At 39.2% G+C, this 26,473-nt stretch overlaps 1 protein-coding gene across 1 annotated transcript in view; it reads right to left on the bottom strand.

Moving 5' to 3' along the window:
• Positions 1 to 26,473, bottom strand: part of LOC131929566 (glutamate receptor ionotropic, kainate 2-like) — a 138,906-nt gene that overhangs the window by 106,384 nt on the left and 6,049 nt on the right. The window contains exon 2 of the mRNA XM_059285835.1: positions 2,160 to 2,297. Within this exon, the coding sequence (XP_059141818.1) occupies positions 2,160 to 2,297 (138 nt within the window). The remainder of the gene's footprint in view (positions 1 to 2,159; positions 2,298 to 26,473) is intronic.

The raw sequence follows: 26,473 nt of genomic DNA, 5'->3' as shown, positions 1-26,473 counted from the left end.
ATGGTGTTGTGACACAGTGACCTGTGAGTGTTTGTTGTGACATGTGACCTTGAATGTTGTGATATGTGACCTTGAGCATTGTGACCTGTGACCTTTGTATTGTGACTCAGTGACCTTTGTGCTCTGACTCATTGACCTGTGTATTGTGACACAGTGACCTTGACTGTTGTGACCTGTGACCTCTACTGCCTCAAACAAGACTCGAGTGCCACTCTTAAAGTCACGTGATAAGAGGATTAAGTCCTTGCGACCAAAAAAATATTTCCGCCGGGAGGGCAAGCAGGAGGCGGATCTACAAAGATCAAGCTGAGATCCTCCGGTGATCCGCCACGGAATTGTTCCGCTGCGGAACTATTACCTAGGCTCACTCCCGGCCCGTCACCGGTTAATTGAGTTCTTGTTGGTTTCCTGCAGGTCAGGGTGACCCAGACATAACACGTACCTAACAAAAACCGCATTCACTGGTACAGTGGTATTTAGAAACAAAATCTTTGAGGGGGGTACAGTGGTATTTAGAAGGGGGAGTACAGTTGTAGTCAGAAGGGGGTACAGTGGTATTTAGAAGGGGGGTACAGTGGTATTTAGAGAAGGAGAGGTTGCACGAGTTTTTACAGTGGTATTTGTAGAGAGATAGAGAGAATTTGTGCAGTGGTATTTAGATAGGGAGAGTTGTACAGTGGTATTTAGAGAAGGGGGAGGGGGTCAGGAGTGATGGTTTTTTTTTCAGAAGACAAAACCTGGCGGCACGCAACTATCTTAAATGTATGGGCTCTGTCGAGAGCTTGAAAATGACAAGCATTAAAGAGGGAAGTGACGTCAGATGTTGTGTGAAGGCGGGGCTAATCACGTGATGCACGCACACACTTAGGATGTGAGTACAAAAAGTTGGAGAAAACATTGGGGGAAGTAGTGTGAGGGTAAACAATTATAGATTTCATGTCTGAAAGTGTGAAGCGGGTTACTTAAAGTTTGGTAGAAGGAATTAGTTTAAGTTTGGTTTAAGTGGGTTACGTGGGGAGCTGCAAGAGGTTTAGGCTATGTTTTGTTGGAAATTTAGATTAATGGTGATTAATCTTTAGATTTAGTGGTGATGAAGATTAACTTAAGTGTTGTTGGAAGTTTACATTCAGTGGTAAAATTCCGGTTTATCGTTTAAGCTGAAAGTTGAAGTTAAATGTTGTCCAAAGTTAAAGATTAATGTTGATTAAAGTTTATGTTTTATGTTGGTGAAAGTTTAGTTTAGTGTGTTAAAAGCTTAATTTAGTGTTGGTGAAAGTTTAGTTTAGTGTTGTTGAATGATTACACTTAGTGTTGTTAAAAATGTAGGTTTAATATGTTAGATGTTTAGATTATGTGTTAAGGTTGGACAAGGGTGCTGCCTTGTCTTGCTACTAAGGAGAGGGGGGGGGGGGGTTGAATGAGGTTCAGAAAGTTTTACTGTTATTTAAAGTTTAGCTTTAGTGTTGTTGAAAGTTTGTTTAGTGTTGTTGAAAGTTTAGCTGTAGTGTTGTTGGAAGTTTGTTTAGTGTTGTTGAAAGTTTGTTTAGTATTGTTAAAAGTTTGTTTAGTGTTGTTGCAAGTTTAGCTTTAGTGATGTTGAAAGTTTGTTTAGTGTTGTTGAAAGTTTAGCTTTAGTGTTGTTGAAAGTTTGTTTAGTGTTGTTGAAAGTTTAGCTTTGGTGTTGTTGAACGTTTGTTTAGTGTTGTTGAAAGTTTAGCTTTAGTGTTGTTGAAAGTTTGTTTAGTGCTGTTCAAAGTTTGGACACGGGTGCTGCTAATTGCGTTGCTGTTGAGGAAGGGGGGTTGAATGAGGTTCAGAAAGTTCGGGTTAGGCTGTAAACTCTGGAAGTTGCTGACAGTACCTGTACATTGGTAAATTTAGGAGCTTAAGCCTGCATTACATCATCTACATGTCGATACGGAGCAGCTTCATTTTTGTCCAGCGACTTACTGATTTTTTTTACCATTCCTGAATGTTTAAGTTCAATACACGACCTTCATGTAACTTCAAAACGTTTTGGTCTAGCTTATGACCTTGGCCTATTTCTGCTGAATGCTAAAATCTTATACGTGTTTGACCTACCGTTTCCGGAATTATATAATTTTGACTTTTACCTACCTTCACTAAATATTGAGGTCGTACACGTGACTTTGACCTACCTTTTTTGACGCTGGTGACGTCATCAGGATCCAATTGCTCGAGGTCGACGCTCGTGAAGGAGATGTTGTCGTCGCCGATCTTGTTCATGATGTGGCGGGTGTCGTTTGGTAAGGGGTTCAGGGGGGACTCGATGATACCTGGGGGTGGAGACAGAAGGGTTCAGGTAACTCGAAATGCAGTGGCGTCGCTAGGTCGGGTGTCACCCGGTGCGGCATCTCATGATATCACCCCCCCCCCTCTATTTTTTTGTCCATCCCCCCCCCCCCTCCCCCGTAAAATCTTTGAAGTGTTCACATTTAATACATTTAATACTAATGATGTTTATCTATAGTCGGTTGTTAATGTAGCTGGATATAGCATTTTTTTTCTCTATATTTTTCATCTTTACGTGATGGTGTCACCACCCTCCCCTCCCTTGTCAGGATCGTCATTATGTACTTAATATACTTTTTAACATTCTTTTTGTATTGGTGTCACCCCCCCCCCCCAAAATGATGTCACCCGGTGCGGTGTGCACCCCCTGCCCCCGCCTTGCGACGCCTCTGTCGTAATGGGTATGTCATTGTTAGACAATTGAAATGTATAGATGCAAGCAATTAACTTTTAATAGGCACTTCATTTTATGAAAGTGTAGATGTACATCAAAGCAAGAAAATAATTATTTTTATTATTATTATTATTATTATTACATTGCTTCATATTAGTGCTTTAAAAAGCCTTAATTATGTTAGCGTTATTGGTATTAAGATTACTTTTATTTTAAAATTGTGTTTTTGTAATTTTTAATCCAGCTAATTCGATACTTTCCAGTGGGGGTCGCGAGATCGAATCTCGGTTCAGACTTGTAACTATAGGAAGTCCCTGAGCCGACCCAGCTCTGATGGGTACCTGACTTACGTTGGGGAAAGTAAAGGTGGCTGGGCATAGTGCTGACCACACTATCCCTTCATATCCCGTGGTCAAGAAAAATAAACTCTACTTCATCTGCCAATGGATAGCTAAGTATAAAGATGAATATTTACTTTTTATTTTATTTTTTAAGACGCTGTGGCTATATTTTTTTTCATTAGATTAATTAATTTAATGTACCTCTCACGGCTGGGCTATTAAGCCGACTAATTATCTCCACAGCGAGTACACAGAATTAAATAGTGCCGTCAACCTTTATACCTGTCCCAGCTACGGGACGCTCGACCGCCGGGTGATTGCGCGACAAAAAATAGTTCCTTAATTAAGTGAGCAATTTTTGTTGAACAGACAGCAGAGCGCCTAGAGGAATATTTTTTTATTACATGGCGAACGGGTGAAATATTTATAGGTCAAAGGTCACTTTGACTGCCTTGGTCTAGTGCGAATGTGTGGGAAAACGAGATTCTGATACCGATAATGAACAGACGTGTAAATATGGTAATTAGTTGAGAGGCTTTTTTGCACTCGGTGTAGACTAAGTGACGGGAGTAAACGACAACAGTCATAGTGGTATATAGGGATATTTTTTTTTAGGGATTGAGGGTTTAAGCGTTGTGATTTTCTTGATGGAGGGGTCGTTTAGAGGGTTAAAATATGATGCAGGTTCAGGAATTTGTAAATGTCATCGTAGTGTCATCTTGGTGTATGAACAGCATGATGTCATCAGAATGTCAGGTTGATTTACTCCGTTACGTAATGTGTCAACATAATCAGTAGCGTAGCGAGGGGGGGGGGGAGGGACATATGTCCCCGGGCGCCGACCTTAGGGTGCGCCAAAATGAGTTGGAAAAATAAATTGAAAGCTTGAGGGGGGGTGCAAATCGAAAAGTTTGTCCCCAGTGTCGCTACGCCTCTGAACATAATATTTGATGTCAAACGTATTAGATATTTTCACATTATCAGATGTCATCAAAATATGATCTCATCCCAATATCATGCCATCCCAATATCAGATGTCATCACAATTTAGATGTCATATAATATCAGATATCATCAAAATTTCATATGTCATTACAATGTCAGATGTCATCAGAAAATCAGATGTGACTGGAAAATCAGATGTCACCACAATATCAGGTATTATCATAAAATCATGATGTCACAGTGAGTTCATGTATCAACGTCATGTCGTTTCGGTTCCCCGTCATTACAATTACATCATATTGATGTCCGTTCGATTAGTTACAATACCAACACATCATTGGCACAATAAAGCAAAACAAAAATATCTAAATAGTCTATAAGTAACTTTAAACAAAAATTACCTACATACAATCGCCATAAATAGGACTGACCTAGTTGTAGCTTAACCACAATTTTTTTTTTACAAAAGCCATATCAAGCATAAGAACCTACTTTCTAACGTATCCATATAGAGTCCCACTGACCTACTATTAATTGTATTTACACCATTCCCCACTGACCTAGTTTTTATCGTAGCCAATTCAATCTACAATGAAGATCTACTTTTTTATTCCCTGTGTATTGTCAATACACTATTTGTGGTTCTATTTATAGCATCACACACAAAAATTAAAATGTAAATACCTCTGATTAAAACAGTTCCAATCAATGAAAAGCAAGACAAAAGGACCAAATTTCAACGGTCCAAAGATAAACATTCAAGTCAAGTAAGAAAGGACTAAATCACACAAAATAAAATCATAACGGAGGACAATTTTACGGGACTAATTCACAACGAACTAATTCACAACGGACTAATTCACAACGGACTAATTCACAAAGGACTAATTCACAACGGAGTAGTTCACAACGGACTAATTCACAAAGGACTAATTCACAACGGACTAATTCACAACGGACTAATTCACAAAACACAAATTCACAACGGACAAATCCACAAGGACAAATTTAAAAAAACACAAATTCCCAAAGGACAAATTCAAAAATAGGAAAATCTGAAAGGATAAAATTATTCAGGACATATCACAACTGAGCCCTAAGGGACCATCATACACACACGTGACCAAATCACTGACATCCCATTCACAATTGACTTTCCAATAGGGCTGGTAAGTAGGTCACCAACAAGTTCTACGGCTCAATAAAACCTGCATGAGCCATAGAACTGGTTGGTGACCTATTTACCAGCCCTATTACCACTTTCATACTACATCACACACCACATAGCTTAAGACTAACAATGTAAAAAAAAAAAACAAGGATTAATACTAACAATGTAAAAACCACTTCATTTTAACCCACCCTCCCCACACGTCATAAAAACTGGCAGATCTAAATTAAACTCGTTTAATAAATTGTTGTGCACCATTATAATTAATTCTTGATTGCGGGCACACCGTGAATTTATTTAATTACCAAAAGTGTGAAGTGCTGTTGTGACGTCACCCGTGACGCCCGCGGCCCACGAGCTTTGATCCGTGTACTCAAATATTGACCAATGATAAACTCCGTTACTGCCGCAGTCGGTTACATAAACGTCATCAATAACGAGTATGGCCAGCAGGCTACAAACAACCACATCTCGGGGGGGGGGGGGGGGGGGGGGGGGGCAGGTGGCGTTCTCCCTGGACACAAAACCAGAACAACCTTCAAAAACTGGGTATTCACACAATACTCTTTGGTCAAGTGTCACTGACAGTAATTATGAGTGTTCCTGATGCTGGTCTTATTCTTATGTACATTGCGCCCCGTGACTTTGAAAATACAGTCTAATCGTTAGGAAATGTGATCACATTTTGTTGATTCTTTGATGTATATGTGAGAAATAAATTCAACCATTGATTTAACTGATGCTCTACCCACACAAATCCAAACCATTCTTCCCCATCCCCACACACACAAACCCTCCAATCCCATACAGACATTCCTTACCCCCACACATACAAATAAAATCATCCATCCCTTTACAAATTAACCCTACCCCCACACACATAACATCCACCCCACACACACAAACGCACCTCCCCCACACACACAAACCCTCCTATTACTCCCACATACAAACCCTCCACTCCAAGACCCTACTCAGACCTTCCTACCCACACACACACAAATCCTCCACCCCACCCCCACCCACCCACCCCCCACACACACTCATACAAAATCTTCACCTTAAAAAATTTTCCAATCCACTGATATCAACCATTAAAAAAATTGCCTCGGCCCAAAAACGAAAAAAAAAAATTCCGGATAATGAACACAAAGAACCAAACAAATACTCGCAGTATAATCAACATGTATTCTCTAGTTCTCTGCCTATCCGTGGACCATTTTTTTTCCCGTGGGTCATACAACCACTGTGTCCACACGCCGGTTGACCCACCCCCCTCCCCGCCACTCCCGAGTCGTTACCATCACATCCCATATTTGGCTGGAGCCAGGCTGGGATTTAATAATGCCGAGAAAACAATGATTACTAATTAATGGGTCCGGCCTGGATGGTCCAGTTGTCCTCGTTAATAAATGATAATATGGAATCAGTCATTTTTTTTTTATCATTAGCGGATTGAGATATTGCAACTCTTAGAAATATTAAATCACTGATTTAAAAGGGATGGGGGGGGGGGGGGGGCATTGATAATACACCAACTTAAAAACATGGATTTAAAAATTAGAAATAAGTTGAAGGGAATGGGCCGTAAAAATGATGATGTACTAATTGAGTTAAAGTATATAATCAAAATTTGTATTTGTTGAAATTAACGTACGAATTGGGATGTTTTTTGCTGGGTTTTTTTTTTTTGTTTTTTTTTTTGGGTGGGGGGGGCTTGAACTTTGAAAAGTTTAATTAGTAGGGGAGTTGTGGTGTTTTGTGACAAAGTGTGACGCTAAGGTTGAAGTGTTTTAAAATTATCTAAATTAACGTGACGTTGTGGATGGACTCCCACATTTAATCAGAGCCACTGCCAATGTTTTACAACACACTAAACATTCTATTTTGTTTTACGTTTTTTTTACTTATATACCAGTTGTCATATTAAAAGCATGATGAGAGTTTCTGATTTATATCTATACCCCTCCCCCCCCCCTCTCCACGACTCATCAACACATTCCTTTTCTTTAATTAAAAAAAAAATTTTTAGTTGAGAATTTGCTTATTTCTGAAAGCTCTAACGTGTCCGCACACCCCACACCCCTATCCCCACCCCCTAAACAGTTTTTCAAAATCTGTAAAAATCAACAGCCCCAGTGGGTAAACTCAATCCCATCTTTACCGTAATTTGTTTTTTTTGTGTTCCCCCCATTCACAGATTTACGAGGTAACTCATTTTGCCGAATGTTATTTTTATATTGCCTGCGGTTTTTCCACTTCGCTGGGAGGGTTTGGGTGACGCGGGGGTTTACAATCGGGAGGGACGAATCGGGGCCGATCGGCCGTAATTTTGTGGGCCGATTGGTGGGCGAGATGAGATATCAGCGCCATCTTTTGGTAGCGGCTGCAAACATTGGAGTCATAAATTGTGCGAGGTACTGGCCAGTACACGCGAGGGTGGGGGCGGGGGGAGGGGGGATTTGGTAGCTTTACAAGTTTACCGTGAACTGGTGATACACATTCGCCTCTAAAGTCATTGTACACATACCTGTACAGTGACTGGATATATACACCTGTACTGCCATTGTACACATAAAGCTCTGAAGTTACTGTACACATACACCTCTAAAGTCATTGTACATATACACCTCTACAGACACTGTGCACATACATCGTACAACACATATACCGCTAAAGCCACTGTAAAAAAATACACCTTTAAAATTATTATGCACATACACTGATAAATCCACTGTACATATAACCCCTACAACCATTGTACACATACAAAGTCACTGCATACATAATTATGTACGGCCATTGTACACATACACCTCTACAGCTATTGTACACAGTACTTCTATAGATTTGCTTATACTCCTCTATATTCAATGTACACATGGGGTATGTAGCTCAGCAGGCGAACATATTAGGGTGAAAGGTGAGCCTCACGACAACTGACGCGGGATAAGTGAGTCACAAAGACTGACGCAGAATAAAAGTGAGTCTCACGACTACTGATGCGGGATAAATGAGACACAAAAACTGACGCAGGATAAGTGAGTCACGACACCTGACGCAGGATAAAAGTGAGTCTCACGACACCTGACGCAGGATAAAAGTGAGTCGCACGACGGCTGACGCAGGATAAGTGAGTCACGACAACTGACGCATGTTAAAAGTGAGTCGCACGATGCTGACGCAGGATGAAAGAAATGAAAACAACGATACCCGACGCTCGGAGACAAGAAAGAAAAATTGGCGGAAGTTGACAAGGGAGACAACAACAGAAACTTTACCTGCATCTGTCGGCGCCACGGGGAACTGATCCCCTCCCACCCGACACCCACGCCAACTGTTGAATTTTTTTTTTAACAAATTCGAATATTTTTAGCAACAAAAAAAAATAATGCACGAAAACTTAGCGAAATAAGCTGAGATCTAAGGACAGTGTTTTGGTGTTAGGGTTCGGAAGATGCTATTTTTACGATTGTTTTGTTTTAAGTGGTAAAAAGAACTTTACAGAAGACTAATACGTTCGTCATAACAACACACACACACACACAACGTTAAGAAAACTCTACACATAATGTGAACTAGCTTTTTTAACAGAGTTTAACATCACACAGAAAGGGACCTAACTGTGTACTCTCTATACAAGTCTACTTGAGACAAACCCACAAAAGCCCATTCTTCGGCTAACAACGAATACAATTTTCACACGGAGAAGGGAGGGGGTAGGGGGAGGATTATAATGAAATTGTCAGGTTAAAAACAAACTCGGTCAAACTCGACGAAACAAAATATTAATATCCGGACAAAACAGTAAAATAATAAATTTAGTTGTATTTTTTTTTTTTTACTTAGTGCATTAACTAATTCAGGAATATTTAATTAAATTTCTTCTTCTTCTTCGATCTCGGTTGTATTATTGGATGTGATTTCCTATTTAATTAAGTATTACGTGTCAGCGTGTTATGCGCCGTATATGACCCATTGACTTCTGCCTGCTTTTCTTTCAGAGAATGCTGTAATAGTCTAGAACAGGGGTCTCCAAACTACGGCCCGCGGGCCGGATGCGGCCCGCGAGGTCCTCTCATCCGGCCCGCGGAGATCTTTTTTCCACGGAAAAAACGTTTGTTGGTGATAGCTAAGGAACTTTGCCCAGAAAAATCAAAGACATGCCTGGAAGAAACTGGCCCCCGAACTGAAATTTGATAGTTAATGCGGCCCTCGGACTGAATAGTTTGGAGACCCCTGGTCTAGAACAACGAGGCAGCAGTTGTTTAATTCTGGAGTTTGATCTCCTAGATGAGTTGCTGACCCCAGCTAACGAGCAAGTCTGCCCAGTGTCCGAACGTGGACCAGTTGGATCAGCAATCTTACGTCCGATAACTCTGTTCCCAACTACTTATAAAAAGCCAGCAATCAAGCAAATTAAAAAATCTAAATATTTCGTTGCATTAAAGCTGCACTTTCTTAATATAAAAGTTGATCACGGCTTTAAAAATCACTTTACAGATATAGTTGATTCCGAATATTTTTTTTAAATATCAAAAAGAAGCGAATATTTACATCAAAGACAACTCATAAACTTGGAACAAAAATCGAGACATGAAGAACTCAAAACACGACCTATCACACGTAAACATAGAACGCATATAAATGCAGGACAAAAACATATTTCGCCTTTTTCGCCCTATTTTTTAAACTGCATGTTCTAATATTCTAATCAAGTAAATTGTTATTTTATTCTGTTTTAAAGCAAGGCCGTATATTATCTTTAAAAAAACTACCCCCTCTGTGTTAATAATGTTTGTGTGTTCGATCAATATATTAGGAAATACCCACATCAAATTATTTTGATTTATATTGTTCCGCTGAAGTGATAGGGCTGCACAGATTTCATGTTTTTTACAAACCCGCTGTTGTAGAATGTATTCTAAACGTTTGTTTGCGTTTAGAGGACAGGCTTTGACCGCCCGTGTTTTTTTATGCTCCAATCAGAGTTGCTTCCCATTATTTTTTCTGGAATATTCATTATCAGAAACTGTTTATTGTTTCCCTTTGGCATTGGGTAAAAATGGCGTCCTCACACATACACACACACACTCGGATACACCCGCACACAGGGGATGGGACATAGAAGATCAACAACATTTGTGGGTAGTGCTGGGCAGATTAAATCCAATTCCAAGCAGTATTTCTATACCAATGCCAGATTGTATTGAAATAATGGACTCGTCTAAAAAGTGCGGATGATAAGCGATGTAGTAAGTTAATAGCAGTAGATTATCTTCCAACTTGAATTATCTACGCAGTGACGATATTCCTAAGCCTAAACTCTCGTCTTCCGGCTTGTAAATCTCTTTACTTCTCTTACTTAAAATTTGAAATCTCGTAAGGCAGGGTCAGGTGAATTCTCAAAGTATCATTATCAGTTTTACGATTTTAAATAACTTTACAATAGCGTAAGTAACTTTTATTTCTTTTTTTTTACTGATTTAATAAACATTCACAATTGGTTTGAAAAATACTAGCTGGCTAGTATGATAAAAAGTTGGTGACCTACTTACAAGCCCTATACCAATCAGAATATTTATATTCTAGATATTTTAATATCCAAAAACAAGGCGGCATCCCTATTTGATGGAAGATTTCATTGTTGATCAACGGTTTCAAAGCATGCCCTGATCAATGAAAGGCCTTAATCATAGTCAATATGAACTGAGCTAATATACAGAATTTTCAGTAACCTTCCATTTCAAACTTCTCAAATTTTACGGTAATTTCGAGTATGAGAGATTTATACTCGTGGTACAAAACATAAACATTTTTATGAGTAAAGTAAAAGTAAATTATGTGTCTGCTATTTACCTGGCCAATAGATTAGCAAGGTATGGTTTTGTGTGTGTTTTGTGCGTGCGTGCATGTGTTTGTGTGTGTGTGTGTGCTGTGTGTGTATGTGTGCTTGTGTGTGTGTGTGTGTGTGTGTGTGCGTGTGTGTTTGCTCTTACCCTGACCGCTAGAAGACTAGAAACGACTTGGGGGTGTTAAATTGTTGCTGGGTGTACCAACAAAGATGTGAAGAACTTGACTGAGGAGATTCAGGACTTTCGGAGCACTGGTTGTTATATAAAGGGAGTTTCAGAGTTCTAGTCTTGGTGTCAGAGATTGAGGGGGAGGGCGTAGAGAAGGCACAGATGGGTCATATTTGTAACTGTCGGGAATATTTTAACAGTCGGGAATATTTCTCACAGCTTTCCACACAGCTGTGTAGCGACATACTGTTTTAAAGCACACCAACAGTGAGAAAAATTGTCTGGAACTTGCGCTCAGAACGGTGGTGTGTAGGTGACAAAAGTAAGAAATGAGTCAGGTGCTAGTCTTCAGTGACGCATCTTCAGTGACTCATGCGTCAGTCAAGTGACTAATTAGTGACTCGTCATATTTCAATCGTCATTGACTCATGCCTCATTCAGGTGTTCTTCTTCTTCGTTTTTAATTGTAATGTTGGACGGTAATTCCTCCAACACTTGTAAGCTTTACGTATCAACCTGTTATGTGCCATATAGGTAATCTATATATATAAAGCAAAGTGGTCAAGTGCCCGATAGGGCACTTCCCGGCGCCGCAGGCGCGTCAAATTTGGCACGATGGTGCCTTCGGGCAATAGAACACGAAGGCCGGTGACGGTTGGCCGAAAAGTCTACGGAGAAGGGGTCAAAACTGACCTCGACTGACCGGCGCCTTATATGGGCTATATTACGAAAAAAAATTTCCTCCGACGACCCCCCTTGAAATTTTGTGAGGTGGTAGGAGAACACCTTGGGGTGTCACAAAAAACTCGCCATGTCCGGGAAAAATCGGGAAATGGGTCAAAACTGACCAGTCGTATTTCCCTATATAATCTTTGTATTTTATGGGAAAAACAGAGGGTCATTTCAAAACGGATTTTAGGGCACTTACCCTGTTTACATCTGGCTAATTTTTGGCATGTTTATAGGAAAATGGCTTGACCGTAGGGCAGACCTGTCGGTCTTACTCAAAGCCCTCGACGAGGGCTAAAAAGTGACCGCGAGTGAAATTCTCTTTATATGAGCTCTATTACGAAAAAAAATTTCCTCCGACGACCCCCCTTGATATTTTGTGAGGTGGTAGCAGAACGCCTTAGGGTGTCACAAAAAACTCGGCATATCTGGGAAAACTTCGTAAAGGGGTCAAAACTGACCAGTTGTATTTCCCTATATAATCTTTGTATTTTATGGGAAAAACAGAGGGTCATTTCAACGCAGACTTTAGGGTACTTAAGCTCAGTATATCTGGCTAATTTTTTGCATGCTCCTAGGTCAATGGCTTGACCTTTAGGGAAAACTGTCGGTTACACTCAAAGCCCTCGAAGAGGGCTAAAAAGTGACCGCGAGTGAAATTCTCTTTATATGAGCTCTATTACGAAAAAAAATTTCCTCCGACGACCCCCCTTGATATTTTGTGAGGTGGTAGAAGAACACCTAGGGGTGTCACAAAAAACTCGGCATATCTGGGAAAACTTCGTAAAGCGGTCAAAACTGACCAGTTGTATTTCCCTATATAATCTTTGTATTTTATGGGAAAAACAGAGGGTCATTTCAACGCAGACTTTAGGGTACTTAAGCTCAGTATATCTGGCTAATTTTTTGCATGCTCCTAGGACAATGGCTTGACCTTTAGGGAAAACTGTCGGTTACACTCAAAGCCCTCGACGAGGGCTAAAAAGTGACCGCGAGTGAAATTCTCTTTATATGAGCTCTATTACGAAAAAAAAATTCCTCCGACGACCCCCCTTGATATTTTGTGAGGTGGTAGAAGAACACCTAGGGGTGTCACAAAAAACTCGGCATATCTGGGAAAACTTCGTAAAGCGGTCAAAACTGACCAGTTGTATTTCCCTATATAATCTTTGTATTTTATGGGAAAAACAGAGGGTCATTTCAACGCAGACTTAAGGGTACTTAAGCTCAGTATATCTGGCTAATTTTTTGCATGCTCCTAGGTCAATGGCTTGACCTTTAGGGAAAACTGTCGGTTACACTCAAAACCCTCGACGAGGGCTAAAAAGTGACCGCGAGTGAAATTCTCTTTATATGAGCTCTATTACGAAAAAAAATTCCTCCGACGACCCCCCTTGATATTTTGTGAGGTGGTAGAATAACACCTAGGGGTGTCACAAAAAACTCGGCATATCTGGGAAAACTTCGTAAAGGGGTCAAAACTGACCAGTTGTATTTCCCTATATAATCTTTGTATTTTATGGGAAAAACAGAGGGTCATTTCAACGCAGACTTAAGGGTACTTAAGCTCAGTATATCTGGCTAATTTTTTGCATGCTCCTAGGTCAATGGCTTGACCTTTAGGGAAAACTGTCGGTTACACTCAAAACCCTCGACGAGGGCTAAAAAGTGACCGCGAGTGAAATTCTCTTTATATGAGCTCTATTACGAAAAAAAATTTCCTCCGACGACCCCCCTTGATATTTTGTGAGGTGGTAGAAGAACACCTAGGGGTGTCACAAAAAACTCGGCATATCTGGGAAAACTTCGTAAAGCGGTCAAAACTGACCAGTTGTATTTCCCGATATAATCTTTGTATTTTATGGGAAAAACAGGGAAATTTTAACACAATTTTTAGGTTACTTAATGACTGTACATCATGCTAAGTTTTTGCATACACTACTATAGATGACTAGGCCGTATGGAAAAACTGTTGGTCAGACTCAAAGCCCTCGACGAGGGCTAAAAGATGATCTTGAGTGACATTCTCCTTATATGAGATATATATATAAATAAATTGACGAACGATCCCCTTAATATTATGTGACGTCGTAGACCGACCATGGAGGGTAACAAAAAAAATTTATTTCCGTCGGAAACAGCCATTATAGTCGTTAAATATGTTCATATAACGTAATTTCTTATATAAGCAAACAATATAAGTAAACAATGACATACGTCATACGTTCAGTTTTCAAGGGAGGTAACGTTTTTAAAATTATTATTTTTCAAATAATTGAATACTATTTTAAACAGATACAGAAAATGACGAAGTATAGCATTTGTTTTAGTACAAAATTAAGTTGTTAATTTAGTTAAGTAACCTAATTAAATAAATTAATAAATTTCAAAAGGCAGTGTAATATAAACTATGAGATATACTGTTCATGAAACCTGTGTAGTTCTATAATTCCATTTTAGTTATACATTGCGTACTTTCCAGATATTCTCCAAGAACGGAATGTAAATGACGAACAAAAACATTATTTTCTAAAATTAGCATTACTGTTTAAATTAAAGTTATTAAAGCACTCCACACCCAATCCATCGCTAAATAATTAAGTATTCAAATTCTCAAATGTTTTTTTAAAAACCTAAGCGAAGCTAGGCAGTATGCCTAGTCTATATATATAAAGCAAAGTGGTCAAGTGCCCGATAGGGCACTTCCCGGCGCCGCAGGCGCGTCAAATTTGGCACGATGGTGCCTTCGGGCAATAGAACACGAAGGCTGGTGACGGTTGGCCGAAAAGTCTACGGAGAAGGGGTCAAAACTGACCTCGACTGACCGGCGCCTTATATGGGCTATATTACGAAAAAAAATTTCCTCCGACGACCCCCCTTGAAATTTTGTGAGGTGGTAGGAGAACACCTTGGGGTGTCACAAAAAACTCGCCATGTCCGGGAAAAATCGGGAAATGGGTCAAAACTGACCAGTCGTATTTCCCTATATAATCTTTGTATTTTATGGGAAAAACAGAGGGTCATTTCAAAACGGATTTTAGGGCACTTACCCTGTTTACATCTGGCTAATTTTTGGCATGTTTAAAGGTAAATGGCTTGACCGTAGGGCAGACCTGTCGGTCTTACTCAAAGCCCTCGACGAGGGCTAAAAAGTGACCGCGAGTGAAATTCTCTTTATATGAGCTCTATTACGAAGAAAAATTTCCTCCGACGACCCCCCTTGATATTTTGTGAGGTGGTAGGAGAACGCCTTGGGGTGTCACAAAAAACTCGCCATGTCCGGGAAAAATCGGGAAATGGGTCAAAACTGACCAGTCGTATTTCCCTATATAATCTTTGTATTTTATGGGAAAAACGGAGGGTCATTTCAAATGGGATTTTAGGGCACTTACCCTCTTTACATCTGGCTAATGTTTGGCATGTTTATAGGAAAATGGTTTGACCGTAGGGCAGACCTGTCGGTCTCACTCAAAGCCCTCGACGAGGGCTAAAAAATGACCGCGAGTGAAATTCTCTTTATATCAGCTCTATTACGAAAAAAAATTTCCTCCGACGACCCCCCTTGATATTTTGTGAGGTGGTAGGAGAACGCCTTAGGGTGTCACAAAAAACTCGGCATATCTGGGAAAACTTCGTAAAGGGGTCAAAACTGACCAGTTGTATTTCCCTATATAATCTTTGTATTTTATGGGAAAAACAGAGGGTCATTTTAACGCGGATTTTAGGGTACTTAAGCTCAGTATATCTGGCTAATTTTTTTGCATACTCTTAGGTTAATGGCTTGACCTTTAGGGAAAACTGTCGGTTTGACTCAAAGCCCTCGACGAGGGCTAAAAAGTGACCGCGAGTGAAATTCTCTTTATATGAGCTCTATTACGAAAAAATTTTTCCTCCGACGACCCCCCTTGATATTTTGTGAGGTGGTAGGAGAACGCCTTGGGGTGTCAAAAAAAACTCGGCATATCTGGGAAAACTTCGTAAAGGGGTCAAAACTGACCAGTTGTATTTCCCTATATAATCTTTGTATTTTATGGGAAAAACAGAGGGTCATTTCAACGCAGACTTTAGGGCACTAACCCTCTTTACATCTGGCTAATGTTTGGCATGCTTATAGGTAAATGGCTTGACCTTTAAGGAAAGCAGTCGGTTTGACTCAAAGCCCTCGACGAGGGCTAAAATGTGACCGCGAGTGAAATTCTCTTTATATGAGCTCTATTACGAAAAAAAATTTCCTCCGACGACCCCCCTTGATATTTTGTGAGGTGGTAGGAGAACGCCTTAGGGTGTTACAAAAAACTCGGCATATCTGGGAAAACTTCGTAAAGGGGTCAAAACTGACCAGTTGTATTTCCCTATATAATCTTTGTATTTTATGGGAAAAACAGAGGGTCATTTTAACGCGGATTTTAGGGTACTTAAGCTCAGTATATCTGGCTAATTTTTTTGCATACTCTTAGGTTAATGGCTTGACCTTTAGGGAAAACTGTCGGTTTGACTCAAAGCCCTCGACGAGGGCTAAAAAGTGACCGCGAGTGAAATTCTCTTTATATGAGCTCTATTACGAAAAAAATTTTCCTCCGACGACCCCCCTTGATATTTTGTGAGGTGGTAGGAGAACGCCTTGGGGTGTCACAAAAAACTCGGCATATCTGGGAAAACTTCGTAAAGGGGTCAAAACTGACCAGTTGTATTTCCCTATATAATCTTTGTATTTTATGGGAAAAACAGAGGGTCATTTCAACGCAGACTTTAGAGCACTAACCCTCTTTACATCTGGCTAATTTTTGGCATGTTTATAGGAAAATGGCTTGACCGTAGGGCAGACCTGTCGGTCTTACTCAAAGCCCTCGACGAGGGCTAAAAAGTGACCGCGAGTGAAATTCTCTTTATATGAGCTCTATTACGAAAAAAAATTTCCTCCGACGACCCCCCTTGATATTTTGTGAGGTGGTAGAAGAACACCTAGGGGTGTCACAAAAAACTCGGCATATCTGGGAAAACTTCGTAAAGCGGTCAAAACTGACCAGTTGTATTTCCCTATATAATCTTTGTATTTTATGGGAAAAACAGAGGGTCATTTCAACGCAGACTTTAGGGTACTTAATCTCAGTATATCTGGCTAATTTTTGGCATGTTCCTAGGACAATGGCTTGAACTTTAGGGAAAACTGTCGGTTACACTCAAAGCCCTCGACGAGGGCTAAAAAGTGACCGCGAGTGAAATTCTCTTTATATGAGCTCTATTACGAAAAAAAAATTCCTCCGACGACCCCCCTTGATATTTTGTGAGGTGGTAGGAGAACGCCTTAGGGTGTCACAAAAAACTCGGCATATCTGGGAAAACTTCGTAAAGGGGTCAAAACTGACCAGTTGTATTTCCCTATATAATCTTTGTATTTTATGGGAAAAACAGGGAAATTTTAACACAATTTTTAGGTTACTTAATGTCTGTACATCATGCTAAGTTTTTGCATACACTACTATAGATGACTAGGCCGTATGGAAAAACTGTTGGTCAGACTCAAAGCCCTCGACGAGGGCTAAAAGATGGTCTTGAGTGAAATTCTCATTATATGAGATATATATATAAATAAATTGACGAACGATCCCCTTAATATTATGTGACGTCGTAGACCGACCCTGGAGGGTAACAAAAAAAACTTTATTCCCGTCGGAAACAGCCATTATAGTCGTTAAATATGTTCATATAACGTAATTTCTTATATAAGTAAACAATATAAGTAAACAATGACATACGTCATACGTTCAGTTTTCAAGGGAGGTAACGTTTTTAAAATTATTATTTTTCAAATAATTGTATACTATTTTAAACAGAAACAGAAAATGACGAAGTATAGCATTTGTTTTAGCACAAAATTAAGTTGTTAATGTAGTTAAGTATCCTAATTAAATTAATTAATTAATTTTAAAAGGCAATGTAATATAAACTATGAGATATAATGTTCATGAAGCCTGTGTAGTTCTAATTCCATTTTAGTTATACATTGCGTACTTTCCAAAAATTCACTTTGAGCTGCATATAAATGACGAACAAAAACATGTTTTTTCTAAAGTTAGCATTACTGTTTAAATTCAACTTATTAAAGCACTCCACACCCAATCCATCGCTAAATAATTAAGTATTCAAATTCTCAGATGTTTTTTAAAAACCTAAGCGAAGCTAGGCAGTATGCCTAGTCTATATATATAAAGCAAAGTGGTCGGGTGCCCGATAGGGCACTTCCCGGCGCCGCAGGCGCGTCAAATTTGGCACGATGGTGCCTTCGGCCGATAGAACACGAAGGCCGGTGACGGTTGGCCGAAAAGTCTACGGACAGGGGGTCAAAACTGACCTCGACTGACCGGCGCCTTATATGGGCTATATTACGAAAAAAAATTTCCTCCGACGACCCCCCTTGAAATTTTGTGAGGTGGTAGGAGAACGCCTTGGGGTGTCACAAAAAACTCGCCATGTCCGGGAAAAATCGGGAAATGGGTCAAAACTGACCAGTCGTATTTCCCTATATAATCTTTGTATTTTATGGGGAAAACAGAGGGTCATTTCAACGCAGACTTTAGGGTACTTAAACTCAGCATATCTGGCTAATTTTTTGCATGCTCCTAGGTCAATGGCTTGACCTTTAAAGAAAACTGTCGGTTACACTCAAAGCCCTCGACGAGGGCTAAAAAGTGACCGCGAGTGAAATTCTCTTTATATGAGCTCTATTACGAAAAAAAATTTCCTCCGACGACCCCCCTTGATATTTTGTGAGGTGGTAGAAGAACATCTAGGGGTGTCACAAAAAACTCGGCATATCTGGGAAAACTTCGTAAAGCGGTCAAAACTGACCAGTTGTATTTCCCTATATAATCTTTGTATTTTATGGGAAAAACAGAGGGTCATTTCAACGCAGACTTTAGGGTACTTAAACTCAGCATATCTGGCTAATTTTTTGCATGCTCCTAGGTCAATGGCTTGACCTTTAGGGAAAACTGTCGGTTACACTCAAAGCCCTCGACGAGGGCTAAAAAGTGACCGCGAGTGAAATTCTCTTTATATGAGCTCTATTACGAAAAAAAATTTCCTCCGACGACCCCCCTTGATATTTTGTGAGGTGGTAGAAGAACACCTAGGGGTGTCACAAAAAACTCGGCATATCTGGGAAAACTTCGTAAAGCGGTCAAAACTGACCAGTTGTATTTCCCTATATAATCTTTGTATTTTATGGGAAAAACCGAGGGTCATTTCAACGCAGACTTTAGGGTACTTAAGCTCAGTATATCTGGCTAATTTTTTGCATGCTCCTAGGTCAATGGCTTGACCTTTAGGGAAAACTGTCGGTTACACTCAAAACCCTCGACGAGGGCTAAAAAGTGACCGCGAGTGAAATTCTCATTATATGAGCTCTATTACGAAAAAAAATTTCCTCCGACGACCCCCCTTGATATTTTGTGAGGTGGTAGAAGAACACCTAGGGGTGTCACAAAAAACTCGGCATATCTGGGAAAACTTCGTAAAGCGGTCAAAACTGACCAGTTGTATTTCCCTATATAATCTTTGTATTTTATGGGAAAAACAGAGGGTCATTTCAACGCAGACTTTAGGGTACTTAAACTCAGCATATCTGGCTAATTTTTTGCATGCTCCTAGGTCAATGGCTTGACCTTTAGGGAAAACTGTCGGTTACACTCAAAGCCCTCGACGAGGGCTAAAAAGTGACCGCGAGTGAAATTCTCATTATATGAGCTCTATTACGAAAAACATTTCCTCCGACGACCCCCCTTGATATTTTGTGAGGTGGTAGAAGAACACCTAGGGGTGTCACAAAAAACTCGGCATATCTGGGAAAACTTCGTAAAGCGGTCAAAACTGACCAGTTGTATTTCCCTATATAATCTTTGTATTTTATGGGAAAAACAGAGGGTCATTTCAACGCAGACTTTAGGGTACTTAAGCTCAGTATATCTGGCTAATTTTTTGCATGCTCTTAGGTCAATGGCTTGACCTTTAGGGAAAACTGTCGGTTACACTCAAAACCCTCGACGAGGGCTAAAAAGTGACCGCGAGTGAAATTCTCTTTATATGAGCTATATTACGAAAAAAATTTTCCTCCGACGACCCCCCTTGATATTTTGTGAGGTGGTAGAAGAACACCTAGGGGTGTCACAAAAAACTCGGCATATCTGGGAAAACTCCGTAAAGCGGTCAAAACTGACCAGTTGTATTTCCCTATATAATCTTTGTATTTTATTGGAAAAACAGAGGGTCATTTCAACGCAGACTTTAGGGTACTTAAGCTCAGTATATCTGGCTAATTTTTTGCATGCTCCTAGGTCAATGGCTTGACCTTTAGGGAAAACTGTCGGTTACACTCAAAGCCCTCGACGAGGGCTAAAAAGTGACCGCGAGTGAAATTCTCTTTATATGAGCTCTATTACGAAAAAAAATTTCCTCCGACGACCCCCCTTGATATTTTGTGAGGTGGTAGAAGAACACCTAGGGGTGTCACAAAAAACTCGGCATATCTGGGAAAACTTCGTAAAGCGGTCAAAACTGACCAGTTGTATTTCCCTATATAATCTTTGTATTTTATGGGAAAAACCGAGGGTCATTTCAACGCAGACTTTAGGGTACTTAAGCTCAGTATATCTGGCTAATTTTTTGCATGCTCCTAGGTCAATGGCTTGACCTTTAGGGAAAACTGTCGGTTACACTCAAAGCCCTCGACGAGGGCTAAAAAGTGACCGCGAGTGAAATTCTCATTATATGAGCTATATTACGAAAAAAAATTTCCTCCGACGACCCCCCTTGAAATTTTGTGAGGTGGTAGGAGAATGCCTGGGGGTGTCAAAAAAAAACTTGCCATGTCTGGGAAAAATCGGGAAACGGGTCAAAACTGACCAGTCGTATTTCCCTATGTAATCTTTGTATTTTATGGGGAAAACAGAGGGTCATTTCAACGCAGACTTTAGGGTACTTAAACTCAGTATATCCGGCTAATTTTTTGCATACGTTTAGGACAATGGCTTGAACTTTAGGGAAAACTGTCAGTTTGACTCAAAGCCCTCGACGAGGGCTAAAAAGTGACCGCGAGTGAAATTCTCATTATATGAGCTATATTACGAAAAAAAATTTCCTCCGACGACCCCCCTTGAAATTTTGTGAGGTGGTAGGAGAACGCCTGGGGGTGTCACAAAAAACTCGGCATATCTGGGAAAACTTCGTAAAGGGGTCAAAACTGACCAGTTGTATTTCCCTATATAATCTTTGTATTTTATGGGAAAAACAGGGAATTTCCAACACAAGTTTTAGGTTACTTAACCTCTGTACATCAAGCTAATGTTTTGCATACACTTCTATAGCTGACTAGGCGTATGGAAAAACTGTTGGTCAGACTCAAGCCCTCGAGCAGGGCTAAAAGATGACCGCGAGTGAAATTCTCCTTATATGAGATATATATAAATAAATTGACGAACGATCCCCTTAATATTATTTGAGGTCGTAGACCGACCCTGGAGGGTAACAAAAAAAAAAACGTTATTCACGTCGGAAAAATCCATTGTAGTCGTTAAATATGTTCATATATCAATTTTTTAATATAAGCATTGTAACTGTTTTTAAAAAAAGTAAACAAAAAAATACGTCATTCGGTCCATTTTCAAGGGAGGTAACCTTTATAATAATTATTTTTCAAATAATTGTATACTATTTTAAACAGAAACAGAAAACGACAACGTATAACATTTGTTTTAAACCTAATAAGTTGTTAATTAAGTTACGTATCATAATTAAATAAAAAATTAATTTTTAAAGTCAATGTAATATAAATTATGAGATATACTGTTAATGGAACCTCTGTATTTCTAATTCCATTTTAGTTATAAATTGCGTACTTTCTAATTTTTGCTCTGAAACCGATTGTTAAACAACATACAACATCTTCTCTAAAATTAGCATTACTGTTTAAATTTAAGCACTCCACACCTCATCCATCACCAAATAATTAGTATTCAAATTATCAAATGTTTTTGAAAACCTAAGCGAAGCTAGGCAGTATGCCTAGTTAACTAATATTTCAGCCTGATTTTAAGTTTGGATTTGCTTTCATAACATTTGTCCAACCAAGAACAAACTACAAGGCAGCAGTTGCTTAATTTTGGAGTTTTATCTCCTAGATGGCCTACTGTCCCCAGCTATCGGGCCTCATCATCCCGGGGGTTCGAACTCGGGACTTATCGGTTTAACAACCATGAGCTTTACCGACCCAACCACGCCGATCCCCAGTCAGGTGCTAGTCATGGGTGACTCACGCGTCACTGAGGTGCCAATCATCAATGACTCGTGCGTCACTGAGGTGCTAATCATCAGTGAATCGGGCGCGAAATAAACGGTGGTCATGTTTGGACTTGGAGGTCAGGGTCAAGTTCCCCATTAGCATAAACGTGGGCGCCATTTTCCGGCATTGACACCCCCACCCCCCCCCCCCACCACCCCCCACTATCGCTTGAAATCTGTTTTCCCGTATCACGTGGGTGACCCGGATCCCGTATCATGCTGGGCCAGCCCCAACTTGAAAGAAAAAAATAAACATCAATTCTGTTCGCACGTGAACGTCCATTTCTGGCCCGGGGAAGGTCCGTGCATTGGCAGGTTGCTATGGGAGACTGAGTGTCCCTGGTATCCCACTCACACTGAGAGTGGGGCAGGGGTGTGTGTGGGAGGGGGGAGCAACAACAGTTAGTGTATCCATGATTTCCATTGGCCGGGATGGGTCATGTGACCAGGCGTGATCAGAATACGTGAACAGAGAACCAGTAGCGGGGGGGGGGGGTGGAAGGTATAAGGACTGAGTCGAATATGTTTAGTTTAGGGTTGGGGTTTTAACATCAAATACAAATATTTTTCACACATGATATTTTCTCACATTAAAGACAATGATTTTTTCTCATATTAAAGAAAATGATTTTTCTCTCACACTAAAGACAATAATTTTTGTCACATCACCTATGCAGATCAAACCGGGAAGAACCTAAAAATAATCAATTTCCTTAATTCAGTTTTTTAAGGTTACATTTGAAGTAATGTATGTGTTCGATTCGTGTTTTATATAATTTTTTTTATCTTCCTATAGAATTCTGATTACCACAAAGACCATGATTGTAAGTGGAGCTAAACAAAATTTGACAAGCTTCAAGATCAACACAGCAGTCGACTATCTCATAATTTTTTTTTAAAAAAAAAAAGCTTTTTATTATTAAAGTATCCTCCTAAAAATCTGATATTTTATATCCAAGTTTGATATACTCTTGACCCCATCCGTTTTACGGTAGGTTATTAAATCAAAAAAATTTAGTCGCATTTCAACTCTGACAGAGCCGTATAAACTAATGTAAAGCTCATAAGCTCTGAGCTGCAGGTTTATGAAACAGCTGGGACAAAATTCTCTACTCTGTCTTTTTTTTTCTTTTTTTTTTCTTCTTTATGTGTAAATCTCACATAAACTAACATCTACTCTACACCTCTACAGTGTCTGCATCCAATCTCGATCTAATCTAATATCCATAACCGTTTTACACAGCCCACACTCTCTCTAGACAATAATAACCAATCAAAAAGTTTAAAGAACAGATAAACATTTGCCTTCATATTCCCCAGGGGACTCCAAAAAATAATAAACTAGCCCTTGAATTCTTGCTTTTACTACCGTCATTTTATTTAACCCCACCCACGCCTTGTGTAGACAAATTATCGCCCTTTGTGTTGTACCTCCCCCACCCCAGACAAACACAATCCTGGTGTCTGCCCCGTGGTGTCGGTGCCAGACTGTCCCCTGTACAGGCCGCTGATTGAACCCACCAGGTACCGTCCAAATAGAACAAAGGGAGAGCAATATGTTGATTAAAACGTAGTATCAGATTACACCATGGCGGCTAGGTGATGTTGAATTTCTGAACAGAACAGTGATAGATCAAGTTACAGTTAGCTTTGTTACAAGATTTGTTGCATGTCATGTTACAAGGTACAATCAGATCTGTTATGTGTCATGTTACAAGTTACAGTTAGATTTGTTACATGTCATGTTACAAGGTACAGTCAGATCTGTTGTATGTCATGCTACAAGGTACAATCAGATCTGTTCAGGGGCGGAACTACAGTGCCGCCAGACCCCGCAATGCGGGGGGGCCCACGCCATTTAGGGGCCCAGAGCCGACCATAATAAATCTTTTTATAGTTAAAAAAAAGTAAATTTTCTTTCATTTTTGACTTGATGGTTGTTTTGTCAAAAATTACCGTAGCTGCGGTTGTATTATCTTTATTCTATATACACCACCCCACGCTCCTGTTTCTTCTTTTTCCCTTTGTTTTTAAACAACTTTGAAAGCCGAGTCTTTCTCCTACAATTAAACTTATCAAAGATAAGCAAATGTTCAAACCACTTCCATGACTTATTTCCCTTTTTAAAAAAATAGTCAAATAGGGGTGATCATAAGCTCCTTTTAATAGATTTGTACTAAACAAATTAAAAAGCAATTACTTCTCTTAATTATTATTTTTTATAAGTAATTACTAAAGAATAATATTTTATAAAAGTTAAGTGTATTGAAATGTATTAAATCAATAATATTTTAAACATTAATAATATAACTTCAAGAATAAACATAAAAATAAACATAACACGAGACACCATTACTTATACAAAGCTTTCATATTTTATATTATTTTGACCGACAGTATGATAAGACGGCTTCTGTCAAAAATTAATTAAAACTGATGTTCACAAAACACGCTTATGCACTTACACACATGACATGATGTTGAAATTTTTTTTATTGATGTTTTTCAAATCCCGAACAGGACAGCAATGAGTATCCTATGTTCGTATTATGTATTTGCATATATATATATATATATATATATATATATATATATATATATATATATATATATATATATATATATATATGGGGGCCTAAAAAAAATTTTTTGCGGGGTGGCCCTGTTTTTCTAGTTCCGCCACTGGATCTGTTACATGCCTTGTAAAAAATCACAGTTAGATTTGTTACATGTCCTGTTATTCACAACATCGGGGTTACAATGACAAATTCTAAACTGTAAAACTTTTTTTTACGCAACTCAATTGTTTAAGGATCACCAAAATTTAAAAATTTCCTATTTTAGGAATTTTTTTATACATGTGTGACGATAAAAATTAGATATCTGTTCTGTCTCTCAGATTTCTCTTAAATAACAAAATATGTTTCCTATTTTTTTATTGTTATTGTGGGGAAGAGCTCGTTGAGGATAATTATCTTTTGGGAATTAAAAAAAAAAAATCAGAAGAAAGGCAAATGGAGTTACGTCAAAGAAAATCAGATAATTATTATCTGTTGGTTTATTGTGGAATGTGGAGATTTAGCAAAACAACGACACGTTTTTATATTTGTTATTAGGTGATGTTATCGATACAGTTATTTTTTGGGGGTATGTGATCTTTTGAGTTCTCTTTTGGGTATGTGATCTTTTGAGTTCTCTTTGGGGGTTTGTGATCTTTTGAGTTCTCTTTGGGGATGTGTGATCTGTTTGATTATTTTGGGCTGTGATCTTGTCAGTTCTATTTGGGCTTTGAAATTAATATCAACTTACGTTTACAGATGAAATATGAACTTTATTGGGGAAAAAATAATTCAAGAACTTAGACACGTTGACACCTCTGAACATTGACTTCTATTCAAGCACTGACACAATTCCTCCACAGTTAAACACACCCTTGGGCCTATAAACTCGAAGACTTAGATATGAAACCAAAGCACTATAACACGTTCTACCCACACTGATGAAACCTGTAGACATTGAACTTTGTAACACTATGTCACCAGAATTTATTCGTACACCATTTCACTTAGGTGAAACAGACACTGAAATATGTTAATTCAAATACCCACTTAATATGCCCAAAATAGAAATATTATAGTTATAACTGTACATAATAATAAAATTAGTATGTATTCAATATAACATAATATAAGGATTATCCATACTTTCAATGCAAAATTAAGTAGACGCTAAATAATAAACATTCTTCTTCCGTCATTTTACTTCCACTTTCATTTTTTTATTTTTGTAAAAACTTCCCTAAGTCATGGTTCAACTCGTTCCCGTAGTGGGGATGTATTTGAGATGGGGCGGGGGGGGGGGGGTGGAGTTAGGTGTAGGTGGCAAGATGGTTGGGGCCGGGTTGGTTGCGGGGTTGGGTGGGATGAGGAAATGTGTGTGTGTGTTAGTGTGTGTGTGTGTCTTTATTTAGTTGATCTAGTGCTTACGAAATTACCAGAAATCTAAAAATAGATTAATGTGTTCTGCTAACCATCCTGGGAAACTCAGGGTTAATGGGAGAGTTGTACCGAGTTCAAATCACGTGATCTATTGCTGCTTGTCACTATAATTTATACTAATCAATGCGTGGGCGCATGCCATGTGCTAATTAATTGCTGGACTAGCTACTACAGCTGAGGGAATAATATAGTTGCATGTTTAATGGTACAGAAAGTATTAAATC

Source organism: Physella acuta, unplaced genomic scaffold (genome assembly GCF_028476545.2).
Source record: "Physella acuta isolate Inbredline_101_S28 unplaced genomic scaffold, ASM2847654v3 ptg001651l, whole genome shotgun sequence".
In the NCBI taxonomy this organism is placed as follows: domain Eukaryota; kingdom Metazoa; phylum Mollusca; class Gastropoda; family Physidae; genus Physella; species Physella acuta.
This window is presented reverse-complemented; position numbering and strand designations above follow the sequence as displayed.